This window comes from Oncorhynchus keta, chromosome 9 (assembly GCF_023373465.1).
Source record: "Oncorhynchus keta strain PuntledgeMale-10-30-2019 chromosome 9, Oket_V2, whole genome shotgun sequence".
NCBI lineage: Eukaryota > Metazoa > Chordata > Actinopteri > Salmoniformes > Salmonidae > Oncorhynchus > Oncorhynchus keta.
In genome coordinates this window covers 18309275-18328375 of record NC_068429.1, presented here as the reverse complement: position 1 = coordinate 18328375, position 19101 = coordinate 18309275, and the positions used below count along the sequence as shown (strand labels likewise).

Genomic DNA, 19101 nt, shown 5'->3' with positions numbered 1-19101 from the left:
CATGGGAACACCTGAGAGGGATAAAAGTGACAGACATTCGTGTGCTCTCTCTCTAAACCTGGTCCATCTCGCTCACCCCTCCCCCTCTTGCTGCTGTAGAAAGGGACAGGTGTGTGACTTTGTCCTTCCATTACCCCTCTCTTCCTCTAATTAATTGACACACCAATGTATCAAACAGAAAATTACTATCCTGCCACTGATGCTTTGTGTCAAGGAGAACTGCTGATTTTAACGATGACAACAAATTAAGGCCATTGTTTAATTTGCTTCCAATAAAAATGTAATGCATAGAATAGACATGCATCACTTACCCTGTGGAAATCTATATTTGTAGGCCTATATTCTATAGATGTCACTCTGCAACTCTAAATCATTTCCTCTGAATAAACAGGCTACCATTCTGAAACAGACCTGATATACAATATACAAAATGTAATCGTCAATGGGAATCTGATTAACGATCGTTACCGAACCGACGTCACGGTGGAGGCAGGGGTGACATCTCTCTCGATGACTCCTTCTGTAATGATCAGCTACTCTGGTCTAGGGGCGAGGAGAAAAGTCAGTCGCTAGCCTTGTGTAGGGTGTGTGAGGGACATGAAAAATGCCTTTCTCCCGTCGGAGACAACAGCCCCGTGATCTCATGAATATATTCTAGCTGGCGGGCCATTGTGTAATAGTCAGGGAGGTATGCAATCCAGTTTCTTAGGCAAAAACGGCTACTCGGAGCAAGGACCAACTACTACACAGCGATTCTTCTCACTTTTGTGCATGCTTACATTCCGAGTAGTGACGACGCCGGACAAGCAGTGATACGGATCTTTTGAGGCACATTCGACGAGGCTGCCAGCTACAGTTTTAAAAGGGAAACGATTCGCCACATCCAGACATGGGAGCGAACGTTACAACTTGAAGACAGACAAGACACACTGTTGCGGATATAAGGAAAAATAACGAACATAGCCTACTTTTATTGTCACCGACCAATACTTCTTGGAACTATCTACCAGCTGAATAATACAGAATCAAATAAAGAATTCCAACCACGGGTAGTTGGAGTCAAAGGTAAGCCCCAGCAGAACACCAGATGGCTAGGCTAGCGTTGTCGAATAGCCTACTGTAGCCACTAACGTTAAGCTATTTGCAAATATTACCCAGACTAAATATGCAGTCACTAGCCTGTGCTGTATAACGTTTGGACAGCGTCTGCATCTCGGTTTGTCTGATAAGCGCTCCGGAACACGTTGTTTAATTGCTGCAAACAATAGTTTGGTCATGCCTTGTTGGCTACGGTTCTGTATGTAGCCTACAGGGCAATAGCTAATTTAGCTACAAAGTAGCTAGCATAATTACGTGGTTGAGTCCCCTTCTCGAATGGGGAAACGTGGACATAACTGACAGTAAAATAGTCTGGTTGTAAACAAACGGGGTCCCAAGTCGCAATACCTCTGAGCAGTTTCTGATATTACAAGGTTAGATGAAACAAAATGTCTCCCATTGTTATTTCAAGTGCGAGCAGCATGCGTAGCATGGTAGCTCCGATGTAGCACGGACTGCCTTGGAATTCTCTGACATCTATCTGTAAGCGATGCACGATTTCAGTGGAAACGTGTCCGTGCATTGCTTACATTGTATCCGCGCAAAGCATAACGTTTCAACAACAGTATGGTTGATGTTTTGTGTGTGTGTGAGATAATTGGTTGAATGTGTGTTTTTTTTTTATTAGGCTACAACAAATGTATACTGACAGATTATCTTGCGATCTGTCGATCGCCTCACGATGAGATCTGAGATGGTGCTAAATAGATTAGCGCCAAAAAGCTACATCCCTTGTAGGCAATGTAGCTCCTTAAACACCATAGTCTTTGTGTGAGTTTCCATCGAGACGCTGTGTTGCGAATTGCTAAAACACAAACTTAACCTCAAGGCAGTCAAATAATATGATCACTCCTGTGTATCACCTCAGCCACCACATACCTGTGTATTCATGAGGACTTTCTATATGCACATTGTTAGTTCGCACACTTATACCCAGACCTACATGTACAACGATACACAAATAACACATCTGAAGGACCGGTCAGCAACATCCCAAGGATCAGTGCTGGTCCAGAGACCGTGGGTTGAGGGACTCTGCTCCAGGTATTTAGGGGTCCAGCTGTAGCCAGGTGAGGCAGCTGGGTGTCAGAGGTTAAAGGTGAGGCTAGGTGACAATACATGGCAATGGGTGTCTATCGGCTGGCCAGATGTCCCCTGTATGCTAGATGGAGTCAAACCCAGAGGTGGGTGAGATTGGGAGTAGGCCTATTCCACATACATTTACATTTAAGTCATTTAGCAGACGCTCTTATCCAGACACACGTTCTACACAGGCCTGTGAGGAATATCAGATCTTTACAATGCCTGGAGAATAGAGGTCGACAGAGTGATTTTTCAACATCGATACTGATTATTGGAGGACCAAAAAAGGCCGGAACCGATTCATCGGACGATTTTAACATTTATTTCTATGTAATAATGACAATTACAACAATACTACTGAATGAACACTTTTATTTTAACTTAATATAATAAATCAAAATCAATTTAGCCTCAAATAAATAATGAAACATGTTCAATTTGGTTTAAATAATGCAAAAGCAAAGTATTGGAGAAGTAAAAGTGCAATATGTGCCAAGTAAGAAAGCTAATGTTTAAGTTCCTTGCTCAGAACATGAGAACATATGAAAGCTGGTGGTTTATTTTAACTTGACTCTTCAATATTCCCAGGTAAGAAGTTTTAGGTTGTAGTTATTATAGGACTATTTCTCTCTATACCATTTGTATTTCATATACATTTGACTGTTGGATGTTCTTATAGGCACTTTAGTATTGCCAGTGTAACAGTATAGCTTCGGTCCCTCTCGCCCCTATCTGGGCTCGAACCAGGAACACATCGACAACAGCCATCCTCGAAGCATCGTTACCCATCGCTCCACAAAAGCCGCAGCCGTTGCAGAGCAAGGGGAACAACTACTTCAAGTCTCAGAGCGAGTGACGTTTGAAACGCTATTAGCGTGCACCCCGCTAACTAGCTAGCCGTTTTACATCGGTTACACCAGCCTAATCTCGGGAGTTGATAGGCTTGAAGTTATAAACAGCTTAATGCTTGAAGCACAACGGAGAGCTGCTGGCAAACGCACGAAAGTGCTGTTTGAATGAATGTTTACGAGCCTGCTGCTGCCTACCACCGCTCAGTCAGACTGCTCTGTCAAATATCAATTCCTAGATTTAACTATACCACAATAACACACAGAAATCAGAGCCGTATGTCATTAATATGGTAAAATCCGGAAACTATAATTTCGAAAACAAAACGTTTATTCTTTCAGTGAAATACGGAACTGTTCCATATTTTATCTAACGGGTGGCATCCATAAGTCTAAATATTCCTGTTACATTGTACAACCTTCAATGTTATGTCATAATTACGTAAAATTCTGGCAAATTAGTTCGCAATGAGCCAGGCAGCCAAAACTGCTGCATATACCCTGACTCTGTGTGCAATGAACGCAAGAGAAGTGACACAATTTCCCTTCGTTGAAAGAAATTCATGTTAGCAGGCAATATTAACGAAATATGCAGGTTTTAAAATATATACTTGTGTATTGATTTTAAGAAAGGCGTTGATGTTTATGGTTAGGTACACATTGGTGCAACGAAAGTGCTTTTTTTGCGAATGTGCTTGTTAAATAACCGTTTGGCAAAGTAGGCTATGATTCAATGATAAATTAACAAGCACAGCATCGATTATATGCAACGCAGGACAAGCTAGATAAACTAGTAATATCATCAACCATGTGTAGATAACTAGTGATTATGTTAAGATTGATTGTTTTCTATAAGATACGTTTAATGCTAGTTAGCACCTTACCTTGGCTCCTTGCTGCACTCCCATAACATGTAGTCATAACAAGTAGTTAATATATTTAACCTTTTTATTTAACTATGCAAATTCTTATTTACAATGACGGCCTACCCCGGCCAAACCCTCTCCTAACCCGGATGATGCTGGGCCAATTGTGCGCCTCCATATGGGACTACCGATCACGGCCGGTTGTGATCCAGCCTGGGCTCAAACCAGTGCCGTAGACCTCCTTGCCACTCAGGAGCTGAATTTATGTATCTGAAATGCACCCACTGTATGTGTCTGGCTCTCACTTACAGACGGGCAGGCAGACAAACAGCATGAATGACCTGAGGGTTCTGCTGCTTCTCAACAGAACGCTGCTGTCACCTGAAATCCTGTCTCACTGCTGTTTGAGACACACCGCACACAGTAGCAGTGTGTGGGTAAAATCACTCAGAATGCCAAGCAGGCTGTAAAATAGCTTTTTTTACCGATGTTGGGGGGGGGTTTGCTGCACCAGGACAACCCACAGTTGAGCTCAGCTCAATGCCGTTTGGCTATTTATTTATTTTATCTAGGGAGGCTAAATGCCTGCTGTCATCAATCAATCAAATACAGTGGCGGTCACATGTTATAATATTGTTATTATATTATTATATATGTTATACTCTTTTGGTCCAGACAGCGTCAGATACAGGGGCTACACATACTGAGACAGAGGGGTGCTGTTTCCCTGTTCAGACAGGGTGCTACACATACTGAGACAGAGGGGTGCTTTCCCTGTTCAGACAGCGTCAGATACAGGGCTACACATACTGAGACAGAGGGTGCTGTTTCCCTGTTCAGATCAGCAGGGGCTACACATACTGAGACAGAGGGGTGCTGTTTCCCTGTTCAGACAGCGTCAGATACAGGGGCTACACATACTGAGACAGAGACAGGGTGCTGTGCTGTTTCCCTTTCCCTGTTCAGACAGCGTCAGATACAGGGGCTACACATACTGAGACAGAGGGTGCTGTTTCCCTGTTCAGACAGCGTCAGATACAGGGGCTACACATACTGAGACAGAGGGGGTGCTGTTTCCTGAGACTCCCTGTTCAGACAGCGTCAGATACAGGGGCTACACATACTGAGACAGAGGGTGCTGTTTCCCTGTTCAGACCTGTTCTGAGACAGAGGGGTGCTGCTTCCCTGTTCAGACAGCGTCAGATACAGGGCTACACATACTGAGACAGAGGGGTGCTGTTTCCCTGTTCAGACAGCGTCAGATACAGGGGCTACACATACTGAGACAGAGGGGTGCTGTTTCCCTGTTCAGACAGCGTCAGGTACAGGGGCTACACATACTGAGACAGAGGGGTGCTGCTTCCCTGTTCAGACAGCGTCAGATACAGGGGCTACACATACTGAGACAGAGGGGTGCTGCTTCCCTGTTCAGACAGCATCAGATACAGGGGCTACACATACTGAGACAGAGGGTGCTGTTTCCCTGTTCAGACAGCGTCAGATACAGGGGCTACACATACTGAGACAGAGGGTGCTGTTTCCCTGTTCAGACAGCGTCAGATACAGGGGGACAGAGGGTGCTGTTTCCCTGTTCAGACAGCAGATACACACATACTGAGACAGAGGGGTGCTGTTTCCCTCGCTCTGATCATTTCGCCAGTGAGATTCAGCTACTTGCAAATTACCCATTTTTGTGGGGAAACAGTGATGATAGAGAAAATATTTTATAATTGTAATTTATTTATTGGTCAAATATTTGGGGAAGCCTGACCTCCCTTGGCATCCATGAATACACACCACTGTGCACACATGTCACCGACCTGTAGCATCCCTGTTCCCTTTCCCTGTTTACCATGCCTTTGTTCCTTTGAGAGCTTTATCATAAGTCATGTACTTCTCAAAAGTCAGTTTGTAGCACATTTGACTTAACATTTGATTTGGATCCTATATGATCAATATTATGAACATATTGTTTAATCTGTCAACTAAGGCAGTCTTTAGAACAATTGTAAATTCAATGCTTGACCGTTGTGAATTGTCCCTGCAATCAGATCAAATCGAAAGAATTTGCTTGCATCTCAGACTAACCCATAAAATCTACTGAAAATTGATAGACTGTAGTTACTTTAGTGCACAGACAACATTCTAGCGTCAAACTAGTTCATTGCAATTATGATTCAAGTAATCAAGGCCTGCCTGAACCCAAATCAATTTTGTCTTGAAACAACCAAACTGCAAATAATTCTAGACTAAAACTGATGTTTTTGGTTCCTCCCCATTGTTTAAGTGAAATACTGACAAGTTATGGCATTTCTGTGTGTCTTTGGCTATTTTCATATTTTCGGGCAAGTGACCATAATTTTCTGGCAACCTGAAAAAATGATCCTGACTACCCGGATGGGCAATTGCCTTTCAGGCCTAAATGTCAATCCACACACAATTATGGGTTAAGTCCATATGACAATGTGTGTATCTGTGTCTAGAATGATGATAATGTTTACAATGGTACCTCTGGTGATTGACAGTATGATCGATGGCACTGGACTCATTTCCCTCTTCACTTGTTTCTCTTCACCTTTTCCACACCCCTCCTCCAGATATCCTTCTCAGTGAGTGGGTCAGCAGCATACCACCCTGCATCCCACTGCTGGCTTGTCTCTGAAGCTAAGCAGGATAGGTCCTGGTCAGTCCATAGATGGGAGACAAGATGCTGCTAGAAGTGGTGTTGGAGGGCCAATAGGAGGCACTCTTTCATTTGGCCTAGAATAAAATATCCCAATGCCCCAGGGCAGTAATAGGGAACGTTTCCCTGTGTACGGTGCCGTCTTTCAGATGGGATGTTAAACGGGTGACCTGACTCTCCGTGGCCACTAAAGAGCCTATGGCACTTATCAAAAATGTAGGGTTGTTAACCCCGCTGTCTTGGCTAAATTCCCTATCTGGCCCTCATACCATCATGGTCACCTAATCATCCCCAGCTTCCAATTGGCTTATTTGTCTCCCCTGTAACTATTCCCCAGGTTCTTGCTGTAAATGAGAATGTGTTCTCAATCAACTTACCTGGTAAAATAAGGGTTAAAAGTGAAAGGGTGAAAGCCACCTAATCCTGGACTGCTGGTCTGGTAGGTGAGTCATTGGAGTCCATTCATCTGACTGTGAGTCTTCTACATGCTGGCACACAGACAAACAGTCACAGGGATTGAGGACACACAACCTTCTCCAAGGTCTTTTGTTCCAACCCCACGGAAACACAACTGATTCAACTAATTAAATGAGACATCACTATACTGAGAAATGGAGCCTTTGTTCATGTTTTTTCAGGGCCCCCATACTAAACAATGAGGATGAGGAAGTGATTTGCTGTTTGGGGTAAGTTTCTCAAAAACAAGTGAAATTACAAAAAAGGTATCAAGATCCTTCCTTAACATGCCATTTACATAAAAGATTTGGTTGAAAAAATGCCAACTTTTCCATTAAGGTCTTGATGATCAGTTGATTATTTAAATCATTTGTTAGTGCTGGGCCGAAACAATAGCCTGCACACTCTGTAGCCCTCCAGGACTAGGGTTGAAGACCAGCCAGGGCTTGTTCTTACAAAGCATCTGAGTAAGAGTGCTGATCTAGGATCAGTTTTGCCTTTTAGATCATAATTATAAGGAGGGAATGGGTGGATCCTAGATCAGTACTCTACTCTGTGAATGTGGGCCCAGACCACTGCTCTGGGTGGTTTGATCTCTTGGGTGGTATGTAAGTGTGTGTTTGTACTGTTATTACACAACAACATCAATTAGCAAGTCATGAGCCAGAGCCAAGTTTCCATGTACATTCAGCAGAGCAGTGGGGGAATCCATCAGTGTGTTTCTCAGCCCTGGGTCCTATTCATTAGGTACGAAACGGAAGGAAACTGGGAAGTACTGGGAAGTACTATCTGAACTTGTCCAATAAGAAGCCAGTGTCCTAATTAATACAACCCTGCTGGTGACAAGCAGTAAACACGGTGACCTTGGAATGGAGAGGGAGATAGATGTGGAGATGCAGAGTGAGAGAACATTGGTTTACTGTAGTAGAGGTGTAAACAGGGGCTATGCAGAACAAACTGGAGCTTCACTTCAGATGTTTGAAGTCTTTATGTTGATCCGCTATAAAGCACTATTATATCAAAAAAAACATTCATTTAGCAGACGCTCTTATCCAGAGCGACTTACAGTATGACTGCATACATTTCCATAATTTTTCTTACTGGTCCCCTGTGGGAATAGAACCCGCAACCCTGGAGTTGCAAGCACCATGCTCTACCAACTGAACCAAACGGGACTATCTCATCTGAAGTCAGGCAGGGGACAGGGGTCATAGTTCAGCCTATGATAATGCCTGATTCACACCAATTAGTGGTGCGCAGTCTGACTGCACGTCAGTTATCTTTTCATTAGATGCCTCCATCACCCAACCTGCTGTCACAGTACGTTTTCCATGGAGAACCATGAATCGCAGTAGTATAAATTGCTTTTCGGCCCATGTGTGGGAAAAACTCCTAGCCTGTGTTTACACAGTCACCCCAATTCTAATGTATTGGCATATCTGATACCAATCTGATCTTTTCCCCATTGTCTAACCAGCAGAAACCACATGGAAACGGATCATTTGAGTTCTGATTTAAATCCTGATACAATTCTGATGGTTCATATGTGACGATCATTTTTTTGTTGCTCTGAAGTGTTTTGTAGTTTTTTTTGTGTGTTTTTTTGCACATGACCTGTTGTTGCATGACAACCACCCCAAAATGTAAAGGAACAGTGATAGGAAATTATAATTGCATCTGTGACCTATTTCAAAGGTCAAGCACAAATCTTAGTAATGCAATAGCTGATATGGGCCACATATATAAAACTGATTGTAGACAGTTAGAAAAATTATAATCTGAATTTGGTTCTTAGCTTGCATTTACACAGCCATCCTAAGTCGTGTATTTAGATTCAGTTTTATGTGAGCGGTATCTGAAGGTCTCAGTGTTTAATGACATAAGATGCCTCATCTAAATACTCCCGGCGAGTGACAGTGTGACTGCTCCTAGTGGCTCGCAGTGGGTGACAGACAGGATATGATAGATATGCAAACCTGTGTGTCAGACCGTGTGAGTCAGAGATGTGGGTGGGACTCCCTCTCTAACACACTTAACTGTTGTTCGACTCCATGAAACCCCCTCAGACAGCAGGGACGCAACACACGTTGGCTATGTAGGAGGCAAAACGAGGTGGTGGCTGTACAGTCGGATGGTGTTTTTGTCTGAGAGAGATGGGAGGAGGATGGGGTGAGGGAATGAGAAATGGAAGAGAGGGAGAATTGGGAAGAGAGTGAGGGAAGGAGAACACCCACACTCGCGCGCACACAAGGTTGAAGGGAACTAATATCCATAGAGAAGGTTTCTGTCTGGTAACTGTCACTCTATATATCCCCCCCCACACACACCCCTCTTCAATCTGCAGGGTGTCTGACCCAATTCTGTGAGGAGAGGAGACGAAGAAGAAAGAGATGGCTCTAATGTTGGCAACAAATTAGCCTGTCAGTTAGCGGAGCTTACCCTGGAATGAAGAGTAATTTACAGAGAAAGAGAGGCAGAAAGGGAGGGTGAAGAAGAGAGACTGGGATGGAGGGAAAGTTATATTGAAGGCGTGTGATCCTAAAACTGAGAAATGGCAGTGCAAGAGAAGCCCCCTCTCGCTCTCTCTCAGCCCTTAACGAGCTGTGTGTGTGTAGGCAGCCTCTTCATGGCTGTTCTCTTCAATTCCTGCTGCTGCCCCTCCCTTCTATGAGAAGCTTTATGCCAGGCAGTGATAGGCTACTGCTCTGAGACACACACACACACACACACAAACACACGGATACGCACACGTAGAGACCTAGGCTAAAAGGGAGAGGAGGGTAACTTGTGTGGGCTATGATTGTGAAATCACTGCTTCAGTTCAATGCTATGAGACTAATTTCGCTCTCAATTCATTTCAATTAAATTCAATTGACATGATATTGGTGATGACAAGGAAACGATAATACATAGAATAATAAATTATCACAAAATAATTAGGCCTATTCAGAATACGAATGAAACACAAATGACACACCATTTCAATACTCTCTCTCTCTCTCTCTCTCTCAGGCTGCCTGTCAGGGTCTTGTTGACCTCCCCGTTCCTCCGATGAACCCCCTCAACTCCATGAAACCCGGTCTGCCTCCCACTCCGCACAGGTACACACACACACACACACACACACACACACACACACACACACACACACAGAGTGACTCATAGAGGGAGTGCTGAGCTGATTGTCAGTTGGCTTCTGGTTGGCTTTGACCTCTCACCTATCCTGCTATTGGCTGATCTCTGGGATCTGACTGCCGATTTGCTGCTGCTGGCCCGAGTGCTAGTTTCCTGTTTAAGAGTTCACTTCCTGTGGTTTCAGGGGGGAAGTGGTTTTGAGAGTGTAACCTTATCCGCACACACACACACAAGGGTTGGGCTCAGTTCAATTGAATGTCTCATAAATTCCAATTAAATTCTTTCATTTTAATTAGTAAACAGGATACGTAATTGCAATTTGAATTAAAGGAAATAGAATTGAATTCAGTGAAATTCAATGGCATTAAAATGCCTGTTCTATTATATATTAAGTGTGGTCTTTACAAATATACAGTACCAGTCAAAAGATTGGACACACCTACTCATTCAAGGGTTTTTCTTTATTTTTTACTATTTCCTACATTGTAGAATAATAGTGAAAACATCAAAACTATGAAATAACACACATGGGATCATGTGGTAACCAAAAAAGTATTTTCTTTGTGGTTTCTTTGCAGCAATTTGGCCATGAAACCTGATTCCCGCAGTCTCACATGAACAGTTGAGGTATCTGTTCATTGAACTCTGTTAAGCATTTTATTTGGGCTGCAATTTCTAAGGCTGGTAACTAATGAACCTATCCTCTGCAGCAGAGATAACTCTGGGTCTTCCATTCCTGTAGTGGTCTTCATGAGAGCCAGTTTCATCATAGTGCTTGATAGTTTGATTGACCTTCATGTCTTAAAGTAATGATTAACTGTCATTTCACTTTGCTTATTTGAGCTGTTCTTGCCATAATATGGACTTGGTCTTTTACCATATAGGGTTGTCTTCTGTATACCACCCCTACCTTGTCACAGTAGAACTGATTGTCTCAAAAACATTATTAAGAAGGAAAGAAATTCCACAAATGAACTTTTAGCAAGGCACTCCTGTTAATTGGAATGCATTCCAGGTGACTACCTCATGAAGCTGGTTGAGAGAAGTGTTCAAAGCTGTCAAGGCAAAGGGTGGCTACTTTGAAGAATCTGAAATATAAATATATTTTAATTTGTTTAACACTTTTTTTTGGTTACTACATGATTCCTTATGTGTTTTGATGTCTTATTATTATTCTACAATGTATAAAGAAAGAACAAAACCTTTAATGAGTAGGTGTCCAACATTTTGACTGGTACTGTACATAAAACATCAAACATGTTATATACATATCATTTTGGGGGGAAACAATTGATTTGCAGAACAAACTCTTAAAATGAACAATATCTGTATGCAAATATTCTAAGTTATTCTATTTCATTAATAATTTAAATATGGGGAAAATACATTTCCCAGAGTGCATTAGCCTAACCTTAAAGTTGATCCGAAGCCTTCAAGAAGAAGCCAAACAAATGAAATAGTTGGTGGAAATTTTATTGGCTATTCTATGCACCAAGTGTCACGCCCTGGTCTTAGTATTTTGTGTTTTCTTTAATTATTTGTTCAGGCCAAGGTGTGACATGGGGTTATTGTATTTTCGTATTGGGGTTTGTAGTTTTTGGGATCGCGGCTGAGTAGGGGTGTTGTATAGGCTTGGCTGCCTGAGGCGGTTCTCAATCAGAGTCAGGTGATTCTCGTTGTCTCTGATTGTGAACCGTATTTAGGTAGCCGGGGTTTCACTGTGTATTTCGTGGGTGATTGTTCCTGTCTCTGTGTAGTTCACCAGATAGGCTGTAATTAGGTTTCACGTTCCGTTTGTTGTTTTGTATTTTGTATAGTTATTTCATGTCACTTTTTCCATTAAAGTCATGAGTAACCACCACGCTGCATTTCGGTCCGACTCTCTTTCTACAAACGAAGAACGACGTTACAGAATCACCCACCACACTCGGACCGAGCAGTGTGTTAACAGGCAGCAGCGAAGGGAGGACGTTATGGACCGCAGAGGCTTGGAGTACGACGTGGGAGGAAATAGACAGGTGGGCGGCCGACCCAGAGAGAGAGCAGGAGCCCGCCTGGGATTCGCTGGAGCAGTGCGAAGAGGGCTATAGGAGAATGGAGTCGAAAAGAAAGACACGGCGGCGCAGAGCGAAACCCGAAAGTCACCCCCAAATATTTATTGGGGGAGGGCTCAGGGAGAGAGTAGCAGAGTCAGGAGTCAGACCTGAGCCTACTCTCCCTGTTAATTGTGAGGAGCAGTGATCAAAGGACTTCTGGACTTGGGAGGAGATATTAGACGGAAAAGGACCCTGGGCTCAGCCTGGAGAATATCGCCGTCCCAAGGAAGAACTAGAGGCGGCTAAAGCGGAGAGGCGCTGGTATGAGGAGGCAGCATGGCGACGCGGATGGAAGCCCGAAAAGCAGCCGCAAAAAAATATTGTGGGGGGCTTAAAGGGAGTATGGCTATGCCAGGTAGGAGACCTGCGCAAACTCCCTGTGCTTACCGGTGGGCTAGAGAGACCGGGCAGACACCCTGTTATGCTATGGAGCGCACGGTGTTTCCAGTGCGGGTGCATAGCCCGGTGCGGTTCATACCAGCCCTTCGTATTGGCCGGGCTAGAGTGGGCATCGAGCCAGGTAAGCTTGGGCAGGCTCGGTGCTCAAGAGCTCCAGTGCGCCTGCACGGTCCGGTCTATCCAGAGCCACCTCCACACACCAGTCCTCCGGTAGCAGCTCCCCGCACCAGGCTTCCTGTGCGTGTCCTCGCTCCAGTATCACCAGTGCCAGCACCACGCATCAGGCCTACAGTGCGCCCCGCCTCTCCAGCGCTGTCGGAGCCTTTCTCCTCTCCTGCGCTACCGGAGTCTCCCGCCTGTTCAGCGCTATCAGAGCCTTCCTCATCTACAGCGCTGCCGGAGCCTCCTGCCTGTTCGGAGCAGCCTGAGCTGTCAGTCTGCAGGGAGCTGTCAGTCTGCAAGGTGCTGTCAGTCTGCATGAAGCAACCAGAGCTGTCAGTCTGCAAAGAGCTGCCAGTCTGCAAGGAGCTGTCAGTCTACAAGGAGCTGCCAGTCTGCAGGGTGCTGTCAGCCTGCATGGAGCAGTCAGAGCTGTCAGTCTGCATGAAGCAGCCAGAGCTGTCGGTCTGCAAGGAGCTGTCGGTCTGCAAGGAGCTGTCGGTCTACAAGGAGCTGCCAGTCTGCAGGTTGCTGTCAGCCTGCATGGAGCAGTCAGAGCTGTCAGTCTGCATAAAGCAGCCAGAGCTGCCAGTCTGTATGAATCAGCCAGAGATGTCAGTATGTATGAAGCAGCCAGAGCTGTCAGTATGTATGAAGCAGCCAGAGCTGTCAGTATGTATGAAGCAGCCAGAGCTGTCAGTCTGTATGAAGCAGTCAAAGCTGTCAGTCTGCATAAAGCAGCCAGAGCTGTCAGTCTGTATGAAGCAGTCAAAGCTGTCAGTCTGTATGAAGCAGCCAGAGCTGTCAGTCTGCATGAAGCAGCCAGAGCTGTCAGTCTGTATGAAGCAGTCAGAGCTGTCAGTCTGTATGAAGCAGCCAGAGCTGTCAGTCTGCAAAGAGCTGCCAGTCTGCAAGGAGCTGTCAGTCTACAAGGAGCTGCCAGTCTGCAGGGTGCTGTCAGCCTGCATGGAGCAGTCAGAGCTGTCAGTCTGCATGAAGCAGCCAGAGCTGTCAGTCTGCAAGGAGCTGCAAGTCTGCAAGGAGCTTCCAGTCTGCAGGTTGCTGCCAGTCTGTAGTCTGAATCAGCCAGAGATGTCAGTATGTATGAAGCAGCCAGAGCTGTCAGTCTGTATGAAGCAGCCAGAGCTGTCAGTCTGTATGAAGCAGCCAGAGCTGTCAGTCTGAGTCAAAGCAGCCAGAGCTGTCAGTCTGTATGAAGCAGTCAAAGCTGTCATGAAGCAGCCAGAGCTGTCAGCCAGCTGTCAGATGCAGCCAGAGATGTCAGTATGTATGAAGCAGCCAGAGCTGTCAGTATGTATGAAGCAGCCAGAGCTGTCAGTCTGTATGAAGCAGCCAGAGCTGTCAGTCTGTATGAAGCAGTCAAAGCTGTCAGTCTGCATAAAGCAGCCAGAGCTGTCAGTCTGTATGAAGCAGTCAAAGCTGTCAGTCTGTATGAAGCAGCCAGAGCTGTCAGTCTGCATGAAGCAGCCAGAGCTGTCAGTCTGTATGAAGCAGTCAGCGCTGTCAGTCTGTATGAAGCAGCCAGAGCTGTCAGTCTGTATGAAGCAGTCAAAGCTGTCAGTCTGTTCGAAGCAGTCAGAGCTGTCAGTCTGCATGAAGCAGTCAGAGCTGTCAGTCTGCATGAAGCAGCCAGAGCTGTCAGTCTGCATGAAGCAGCCAGAGCTGTCAGTCTGCAAAGAGCTGTCAGTCTGCAAGTTCCGTTTGTTGTTTTGTATTTTGTATAGTTATTTCATGTCACTTTTTCCATTAAAGTCATGAGTAACCACCACGCTGCATTTCGGTCCGACTCTTTCTACAAACTAAGAACGACGTTACACCAAGGTTAGAGTACATGAACACAGTTTCCAGAGAAAAGTGATATATATATATATTCTTTGGTATCTGGAAGTGTTACGTGTCACATTCAATTAAACTAGTGTTATTATTTATTTATAAATATATTTTACCCCCTTTCTTTCCTCCCAATTTCAATTATGATCTTGTCACATCGCTGCAACTTCCCAATGGGCTCGGGAGAGGCGACGGTTGAGCCATGCGTCCTCCAAAACATGACCCGTCAAACCGCTCTCCTTAATTAACATCCGCCCTCTTAACCCGGAAGCCACATGGGAGGCTGAAACTCTTATGCTTTGACTAAGTGGAATTACACTTACACTTCCTGCCATTGGTGTGGCCAATTTTGAATTTCAATTCATGAGTCGAATAGGAGTCAATTCCAAATTTATGAATTAAGCCCAACTCTGACACACACACACACACACACACACTCTCTCTCAGGAGCCTCCTCTCCCTCGGAAGGGCTGCTCATACTGGTTTCTAAGTAACTGCTTTGTTGTTGTTATGGAAACGTTGTTGAGTGCCTCTTGAGGATGTGATGTGGTACAAGCCATTCAACTCCTACAAATACACCCACTTGTCTTTCTCTTCAACAAACTAACAATAACTGCTTCCTCTCCTTCATCTTACAGACCCAGGTCTGTAAGCCGTGCCCGTACATGACTCCATACCATAATATCCCTGCTTCCTGTCTCCCTTAGTGACGGTAACTTCCTGTATGACTCTGCCTCCTGGCAACAAGGCACCAATCAGCAGCCAGGCGCCCTCTCTGTGGTAACCACTGTCTGGGGCGTGACCAATCCCTCGCACAGCCAGGTAACGGACCAGGCCAATTATGTCTCCTTCCTCATCACCCCACCCCCCTTCTCTCATCCATCCTGCTATCATTATCATCTTTTCCATCCATCAGCCAACCCTCTTCCATCCCCCACTCCTACGTCCATGTATTTAACCTTGTTTGAAGGAGAGCAAATATCTTTGGCAGCATTCCAGGCCGCCTACATAGCAGTTGTTCACCAAATCTGACAAGGCCTGGATTGTGTTTTAACATGTTAGTAACCGCATCAGTGATATTCCGATCCTGCTACAATGTAGATGACACAGCTTTTGATTATTTGTTCATTTGTATAGTATATGTGCCTTGCAGACTGTATGGAATGTCAATTTCTTTTTTTCTTCTACCGGTTACCTGTTTCCACTACTTATCCACTTCCTGTGTTACCCCGTCTAGGTGTTTGGCGCGCCCATGGGTCCGGGCGGGAACTCTGGAGGTCACATGATGCAGGGCAGCGGTGGCGGTGGGGGGATGAGTCCTGGTGTGAACCACCAGTACCAGAGCTATGGTGATAAGGGCTACGGACAACCAGGTCTCTACGGACGCCCCAACACCGCCTATAACCAAGCACCACCATATGGACAGAGGTAAACACCTTTTTGACCTGTTTTTATGGTATATGTTCACCGGGGTCGTGTTCATTAGGCATCAAATGGAAGAAAACGGAGTACTACCTAGGGTATTCACTAGGCATGAAATGGAAGGAAAGAATTGACTGAAATAGGGAAGGACTACCTGGAACATTGCACCAAATACATCTGTTTAACCTATAGCTATTGTAAGCAGTAATCATGAGTCTATAAACCAGAGTGGTGGTGTGCAATAGTAGGATGACCACTTAGTGCAGGGTGAGTTGCATAATCAGCTCCAATGTAAATAACATGAGTACGTCTGATAAGCTTCCCAGTAAATAATTAAAAACAATCAACACAGAAAGGTGCTTAAAAATAGCCCATTTTAATATATGTAGTCTAAGAAACAAGATCCAGGAAGTCAATAACTTGCTTGTAACAGATGACATTCATATTCTCTGAAATCTCTGAAACTCACTTAGATAATACCTTTGATGATACAGTGGTAGCAATACATGGTTTTAACATCTACCGAAAAGACAGAAATGCCAACGGAGGTGGTGTTGCTGTCGATATTCAGAACCACATTCCTGTAACGCTTAGAGACAATCTAATGTTAAATACTGTTGAAGTAATATGTCTACAGGTTCATCTGCCTCATCTAAAGCCCATTATTGTGGGTAGCTGCTATAGATGACCAAGTGTTAACAGTCAGTATCTAGATAATATGTGTGAAATGCTTGATAATGTATGTGATATCAACAGAGAGGTATATTTTCTGGGTGATTTTTAAATATTGACTGGCCTGCAACCTGAATCAGGTTGTCCGTCAACCTTCCAGGGTAGTTACAAACAGCACAGGAATTAAATCATCAACATGTATTGATCACATTTTTACTGACGCTGCAGATATTTGCTTTAAAGGAGTATCCAAATACATAGGATATAGTGATCACAATATAATAGCCATATCTAGGCGCAGTGCACGCTGACCAGGTCGCTAGGTGCACGGTGTTTCCTCCGACACATTGGTGCGGCTGGCTTCCGGGTTGGATGCGCGCTGTGTTAAGAAGCAGTGCTGCTTGGTTGGGTTGTGTTTCGGAGGACACATGGCTCTTGACCTTCGTCTCTCCCGAGCCCGTACGGGAGTTGTAGCGATGAGACAAGACCGTAACTACTAACAATTGGATACTAGGAAATTGGGGAGCAAAGGGGGGTAAAAAAATAAATAATAATAAGCACCCATTAAGAAAATGACTGTTAAAAACTGTTAAATCCCCTTGGCTTGATGAGGAATTGAATTGTATGGTTGAAAGGGATGAGGCAAAAGGTATGGCAATTAAGTCTGGCAGCCCAACTGATTGGCAAACATACTGCAAATAAAGAAATCATGTGACTAACCTAAATAAAAATAAACTAGACTAGGAAACGAAGATAAATTATATAAAGAATGATAGTAAAAAGCCAACTTGGCTCCATTTATTGAATCAGATGGCTCATTCATCACAAAGCCCACTGACATCGCAAACTACTTTAATTACTTTTTCATTGGCAAGAGAAGCAAACTTAGGGATGACATGCCAGCAACAAACTCTGACGCTATACATCCAAGTATATCAGACCAAATTATGAAAGACGAGAATTGTAATTTTGAATTCCGTATGGAAGACAAGCCACCAGGGTCTGACAATCTGGATGGAAAATTACTGAGGACAATAGCAGACGATATTGCCACTCCTATTTGCCACATCTTTAATTTAACCCTACTAGAGAGGGTGTACCCTCAGGCCTGGAGGGACGCTAAAAGTCATTCCGCTACCCAAGAAAAGTAAAAACCCCTTTACTGTCTCAAATAGCCGACCAATCAGCCTGTTACCAACCCTTAGTAAACTTATGGGAAAAATTGTGTTTGACCAGATACAATGCTATTTTACAGTAAACAAACTGACAGCAGAATTTCGGCACGCTTATAGGGAAGGACATTCAACAAGCACAGCACTTACACAAATGACTGATTGGCTGAGAGAAATTGATGATAAAATGATTGTTGGGGCTGTCTTGTTAGACTTCAGTGCAGCTTTTGACATTATCAATCATAGTCTGCTGCTGGAAAAACGTATGTGTTATGGCTTTTCACCCCCTGCTATAATGTGGATAAAGAGTTACTTGTCTAACAGAACACAGAGGAATTCTTTAATGGAAGCCTATAAAATATAATAGAGTTAGAATCAGGAATTCCCCAGGGTAGCTGTTTAGGCCCCTTGCTTTTTTCAATTTTTACTAACGACATGCCACTGACTTTGAGTAAAGCCAGAGTTTCTATATATATATGCGGATGACTCAACACTATACACGCTGCTACTACAGTGACTGCAATACTCAACAAAGAGCTGCAGTTAGTTTCAGAGTGGGTGGCAAGGAATAAGTTAGCCCTAAATATTTCTATAACTAAAAGCATTGTATTTGGAACAAAACACTCACTCAACCCTAAACCTCAACTAAATCTTGTAATAGATCATGTGGAAATTGAGCAAATTGAGATGACCAAACTGCTTGGAGTAACACTAGATTGTAAACTGTCATGGTAAAAACATATTGATGCAGTAGTAGCTAAGATGAGAAGACTGTCTAGAATAAAGCGATGTTCTGCCTTAACAACACTCTACAAGGCAGGGTCCTACAGGCCCTAGTTTTGCGCAGCTTGACTACTGTTCAGTCGTGTGGTCAGATGCCATGAAAAGGAAAATGTAGGAAAATTGCATTTGGCTCAGAACATGGATGTACACAGAGGGCTAATATTAATAATATGCATGTCAATCTCTCCCGGCTGATGGTGGAGGAGAGATGGACTTCATCACTACTTGTATTTATGAGCGGTATTGACATGTTGAATGCACCGAGCTGTCTGGCAAACAGCTCAGACACCCATGCATACCCAACAAGACAGGCCACAAGAGGTCTCTTCACAGTCCCCAAGTCCAGAACAGACTATGGGAGGCACACAATACTACATA

General features: G+C 44.2%; 1 protein-coding gene across 1 annotated transcript in view; it reads left to right on the top strand.

Annotated features, from left to right (window-relative positions):
- Positions 1-484: 484 nt before the first annotated feature.
- Positions 485-19101, top strand: part of zmiz2 (zinc finger, MIZ-type containing 2) — a 47607-nt gene continuing 28990 nt past the window's right edge. Inside the window, 5 exon segments of the mRNA XM_052525399.1 lie at positions 485-1065; positions 7217-7264; positions 10047-10135; positions 15382-15496; positions 15912-16102. Coding sequence (XP_052381359.1) covers positions 10086-10135; positions 15382-15496; positions 15912-16102 — 356 coding nt within the window. The 5' untranslated portion in view covers positions 485-1065; positions 7217-7264; positions 10047-10085.